Genomic DNA, 5,909 nt, shown 5'->3' with positions numbered 1-5,909 from the left:
AAATTATTTTTGATGATAAATACAGAAACAAGCATAAAAATCAAAACATCTACAATAGTGATAGTAATATTAATGATAAAATAATGGTCAGTGCAAAGTAACCTGCAGATTCTTTGGTGGGGGGCGGTGAGGGACCTGGGTGAATGCTAGGGGGGCGCTGGCCCAAAAAAAGTTGAGAAACACTGTTGTAGACAGGTTTTTTTTTTCATCTGAGTAAATAAAACTTAAATGTTTCTGTCTTTGGTTGGCAGATGCAAACATTGAATGCTCTAGCAGTTCTGGCACCATGTCAGTATCTCGCTGCCAGCTGTTTGAAGCAGGCTTCCACTCCAGTGCTCTCCATCTCCGAGACAGCTCCTGCAACGGGACTCTGCAGGACGGACAACTTGTCTTCCATTTTGACAATGACGACCATCTGTGTGGTACAACCCTTATGGTAAAGTTAATGAATTAGAACATCTTCTCTAAAGCTTCAGTTGTGTTTCTTCAGTTGATTGATTCCATTTTGTCATTTCACTTTTAGAGAAATGGAACTCACTTCATGTATGAGAACAGTATTCAGGGGAATGTGACCCACCATCAGAGGAATCTTCATCTGCGTTTCTCCTGTGTTTACCCTCTGGCTCAAGCTCTGTCAATGGTTGTGGACATCAACCCTGTGGAGAGGTCTTGACAATTTTCTCTGTTTGCTTCCTTTGAGCATTGTGTCCAATTACACTTCTGTTTTAATTATTTGTAATGTAATCCTGTAGCCAAATTAGAGTATCTTAGCCAGCCGATCAGATACATTTAAGGGTGGTCATAATAAATGCTTATTCTACAGMATTCTGAGGAAGAAGCTTYCTGTTGGCACTGGATCGTATCGTATGAGGATGATCCCCTATGAGGATGAAGGTTTCCTCTCCCCCTTCAGCGCTAATGGACACATAGAAATGGATGTCGATGAGATGTTTTACTTGGAGGTGCGAACAGAAGGGGTGGATCAGCATCAATTTGCCACCGTTCTGGACTCTTGCTGGGCCACGCCAGTYAACCAAGCAAACTACCCTGTCCGCTGGAATCTCATTACTTCGCAGTAAGTGAGACCATCTTGTTGTTCTTTTGAATTTATTTCAGTGTCTTCTTGTTGACAGTCTAACTGATGCATCTACTTCTGCTTCACAGGTGTCCTGATCCAGATGATGGAACCGTAGAGGTGATTCAGAACGGTGTCTCCACTGTGTCTCGTTTCTCCTTCAGGATGTTCACCTTCACCAACCACACACAGATTTACTTGCACTGCAGTGTCCACTTATGTCTTTTGAGAAGCAACAACTGCAGAGCTGTGAGTTTCATTGTGTGCTTTTTGTGGCTATATCATATATGATCAAGTTGAACATCTTCAGAGGCATAAAAGGTTGCTGACTTGCTTTTTTTTCCTTTTTTTTTTTTTTTTGCAGCACTGCTACTCGGATCACCACATTCTAATCCGGAGGGACGTATCTTACCATGACTCTGGAGCTCTGTCAATTGGACCACTGGTACTCGGGCCACAACCAAAAACTGGTAAAGTTCTATCACACCTTCATTTCTTTGTAAAGACAAAGATAATATTGTGTTTTATTAACAAAATCTATTTACATCTCCTTTTTACATAGGTGGACTAATCCAAAGAAACGGTGCTTCAGGCCATCTGGCATCAATTGTTACCCTGATTGTCAGTTTGCTGATGACCAGAATTCTGGTCAAATGAGATCAAAGAATAATCATACTTTAAAATCCAGTAAATTTTTGTTTTGCTATTCTTTTTGGTAAAAGGTGCTTTCTGGGTTTTGGTTTGTACTCATAATTATGCAAAGTAAATGTGATTTTCTAAAATCTGGGGCACCATTGTGCTTTAGATCATTTGTGGGACTAATGCAATGTTTGTTTTTTTTCTGTGGATTTTTTTATCATTAACCGTTGGCAAAATTAGAGATGATAAAATATCAATCGTGTGCTTGAATAAAACTAAGGATATTTATATATATGAATATAAAGCTAATTAATGCTTACGAAAAGATCTTAAACTGTCAAACTGAATGAAATTAAGAAAAATTTTCTCATTGTTTAAATTATATTTAGGGATGTTTTGTGTGGTGGGTAAAATACTCAATTAAAAAGGGGATTAATAAATAATTTAAATTAAGCCTTTCATGCTTTTTCCTGTTGATAAAAGCCTTAAACTATGTTTTGGGTCTGACATGTTCTGTATTGTATTTTATTCAGTTAAGGATCTTAACAGCTTGTTGTTCTGGGACAACTTGTAACAACAGTTGTAAAAATGGTTTGGTAAATATTCTCATTAGTCTCATTAGTGGTTGGTAAACATCTGTAATTAGACACAATTTTTGTCCCTATAATATTTAATAAGCTGTWAGAATTATATCATTTTGTTTTTCCCTTATAACTCAGGATGAAGTTGGAGATCTGGTCTTCAGCCACTAGATGGCGGTAGAGCAAACCTAATCTGACAAAGATTACCAGCAGATCTATCTAAACCCAGTCCTTGGTACTAATATTTTTAAAATGTGATGTTTATGTGTTATATACATGATGGGGTGAATATGTATGCTTTTTCCTTCTTCATCTGATCATCTGTCCTGTGAGTAGCTCAGTTGACTGAATGCAAAATAGAAGAGTTTAAAACTCCTAAGTCTTCTGTCAAACCTACTTACCATTTGGGACAAGTTCTGTCTTCTCGTTTATTCATCATCTGCTGCCATGGCATCACTTGGTCATGTTCTCCTTGTGAGACGAYACTCCTACATGGGCTGTTCAGCACTTTGCATTGCCTTGTTGCTGAAAATGTGCTATATAAATAGAATTAYTCTTACCTTACCTTCAGACAGTAGATTTAGTAAAAGTAAGCGAAAGTAACCTATTTTTTGTTTGTATTTAAAACATATTTACTTATCATTAAGTATAGGTTCTGAAGAGAAAGTGRGATGTCAAGTACAAGGGAAAGACAGAAAGAAAGCTGAGAGGGAAGTCGACTATGCAGGCATGTGAAGGGGAAAAGGGGAAATATGAGTGACGGCTTGTTGACTTTTACTAGCTGCTGAGGACCCAGTGGATCAAATTGGATTCCCTCATGAAGTCTCCTGTGCGATGTATTGAAAGGGTCAGCCAGGGTACGTCTGACGTTTGACCTGCTTATTCCCCATTTACCGGACCTGATGTCAGCCCTGTTGATCACCTGCGAACRGCTGCAAAGAGAGTGGTGAAATCTAAACTTGAGACTTTGTTGTAAAGCCCATACATTTTCTCTCCTTCCATTAATARTGGGAATAAATCACACATTCGGATTTAAAAAGCACAGTCCAAACCTTAGTGGTATTGCACAGCTGATAATATGCTACAAGGGTATTTTTTTTACCTAGTCTTTGGACAGGACCTAGTACTGAACCTTGAGGAACCCCACTGCTAATAGTGTAATGTTCACTTACATGCCTAACAAACACAACAAAGGACTTGTGTTAAGTTAAGAACACCATAAACCAATTTAATATTGTTTTTTWTATATATATATCCTCAGTAAGACTTTGACCTTGTCAGAAACATCTCTAAGACCAAGAAGCAAAAGGTTATCAGAATCTTAATTTGTAGTTGCATCATTAAGCATTAAGATGAAAGCTGGTACCATGCTGTTTTGGGCCCTGAATCAGATTTTAACACTTGATGATGATTGTTTTTGTTAAGGCAATCATTTAACTTATGAAAATTCTTGAAATGTCTGTCTTCAGTAGTGGCCTGGCTAGGGAAGGTTTTGGTGAAAGAAYRTGGCTTCATTACTGCCATGTCTGAAGGATAATAGTAAACTCRTGCAAATATAGTACTTACTTGTGTAACCGGATCCTCTCTGCGTTGTGCTGGTTTTATTGAATGATCAGGACCGTGACCGTTCTTAGTTTATTTCTGACAAGAACAACAACAACCTTGTTATAGGCCACCCGCTCCAAGTCCTACACAAAACAAAAGTTAATCCTGCCATTTTACGATCGTAGGTTCACTTAAATATTTACATTACATTACACATCTCCCCCGCAGGACAACATGACAAAAGGGGAGGGTGCAAACAATTTAAAGACAATACCACAGAAGAAGAAATAAAAAGGAGGGGCTTCCAATCTTAAAGTAACACGGTTAAAACAATAAAGTTTTTAAAAGGTGTTTCAGTCAGGTAAGGGACAATACGAATAACCAAAAAAACAAAAGAAGCATTTTCTGTAATTATAACATTTGTTACACTTGCTCCAAGAAGCTTGTAGAAACTGAATCTAACTAGCACCATAAGATAAATTAATGCTATTTAGAGAAATAATCATATTGAAAAATTTTGCTCACAAGAAAAACCAAGTAATTCAGTGCTGCTCTTCAACTTTCAATAATAAAAGAAACTATAAAGTTTGAGACAGTGGTCCCACTTCTACCATGTAGCGCCGGTAACAAGCTATATGGATTTTTACGCCCTAGCCTTGTGCTTGGTCAGAATATGATACAAATAAATATAACTTACCAAACAAGGTAGATCCCATTATTTTTCAATAAAATACAGAAACGTGGCTCCAGTGGTCAGGGTGGTGGTAGAAGTCCCAAGAGAAGCCGGAAACAGAAGTCACAAAGTGACGCCACTCGCAGAAATTAGTTTTTTTTAAAATTCTAAATTAAGATTTTTTTTTTTTATATATTTATTTAAGTAATATTCTCCTTAAAGTTACGTTAACCAAATGTAAGAATAAATCCAGTGGACATTAGAATTCAGACATATATAACCATTATTTTAATGGAGAGTGCATAAGTGCAGAATTTAAGTTTTGTATTCTTATTTTATAAAAATGACACAGATGTTCAGATAAACTTTCAGAAGTGCAAACTTATTCTAAYGACAAAAATTGAGATTTTGTGAAAAATAGTAACCACCATGAAGGTAGACATTAAATCTGTTTAAATAAAATCACAGCAAAAACATTTTTTCTGTAGWGAGGGAATGTTAAGAGTGTTAAGACAACGTTTGGTGCCACATCCGGACATTAGACAGTTGAACATTAGCTTGTTAGCTGAGTGAAGTAAGAAGCAATGCCAAAATTATGCACAACTACACCCTGCTAGATAATAATAATAATAATAATAATAATAATAATAATAATAATAATAATAATAAAACAGAAATGCTAAACCTTCATTTATGTTTAGCATCAAGGCTAAACATAAATGGAGTTTGTGAGTTAGCCACACAAGCAACGCTGCTCCAACATAAAGCTTCACCGCTTTATGKTCAAGCAGCAGCCAATGAAGAGTAAAAATAAGGCTAATTTCATTAAGACAAAAACATAAATTCAGTACTACCTTTGATGTTTTCTGGTCATGATCCGTGTTGGAGAAAATATTTMCATTCGGCTCAGTAATCTGTTGTCCCCRATTTTTGTAAATCCCACAGATTCTACGGACTCCGGAAATTTTGCSCRTGCGCACAATGCTGGCCGCGGCTATGTGCCACTCCGTTTACAAAATGAAACCTAGAGGTGTAGGTGWTAKTCATTYTAGTTCAGAGCGCAAAGGGAAAATAACACGGAACAATCGTTTAAGAATAACTGAATCCACTTTTTTCCTCGTTCTCGCCGCACAGACGTGTYGCCATAGCAACTGACAACAACGCCACTACATGCTTCAGGGTTAAACACCAAAAAACACTCAACATTTTCCACACAAAGAACAGAACATTCATCCCCACAGTATTACATTTTTAGGCTCCATGTGTGTTTTTGTGATCTATGGTAGATAATTTGAACACATAATCTACTGTCAGAGTTGGTCGCCTTTTTTAACACGCTGAATTCCACATCACATCTACATGTTAAGGTTGTCAAAGTCAAACAATATATATTTTT

General features: G+C 37.0%; 1 protein-coding gene and 1 long non-coding RNA gene across 3 annotated transcripts; one reads left to right on the top strand and one right to left on the bottom strand.

Annotated features, from left to right (window-relative positions):
- Positions 1–830: 830 nt before the first annotated feature.
- Positions 831–1,767, top strand: LOC103481349 (pancreatic secretory granule membrane major glycoprotein GP2-like). The gene is made up of 4 exons (XM_017310754.1): positions 831–1,075; positions 1,165–1,324; positions 1,440–1,545; positions 1,638–1,767. Exons 1-4 carry the CDS (start codon positions 867–869, stop codon positions 1,730–1,732), a joined length of 570 nt encoding a protein of 189 aa, XP_017166243.1. The 5' UTR covers positions 831–866; the 3' UTR covers positions 1,733–1,767.
- A 1,133-nt stretch (positions 1,768–2,900) lies between these two features.
- LOC103481348 (uncharacterized) lies at positions 2,901–5,624 on the bottom strand. Of its 2 annotated transcripts, none has more exons than XR_536273.1 (4): positions 5,368–5,624; positions 4,538–4,652; positions 3,862–3,936; positions 2,901–3,227 (listed from the first exon to the last, which is right to left on the bottom strand). It is a non-coding gene; the product is annotated as an uncharacterized LOC103481348 (long non-coding RNA). The 2 variants fall into 2 exon arrangements; XR_536272.1 differs by lacking the exon at positions 2,901–3,227 and adding an exon at positions 3,239–3,471.
- Positions 5,625–5,909: the final 285 nt, after the last annotated feature.

The sequence above is a fragment of the Poecilia reticulata genome, linkage group LG19 (assembly GCF_000633615.1).
Source record: "Poecilia reticulata strain Guanapo linkage group LG19, Guppy_female_1.0+MT, whole genome shotgun sequence".
Classification (NCBI taxonomy): Eukaryota; Metazoa; Chordata; class Actinopteri; order Cyprinodontiformes; family Poeciliidae; genus Poecilia; species Poecilia reticulata.
This window is presented reverse-complemented; position numbering and strand designations above follow the sequence as displayed.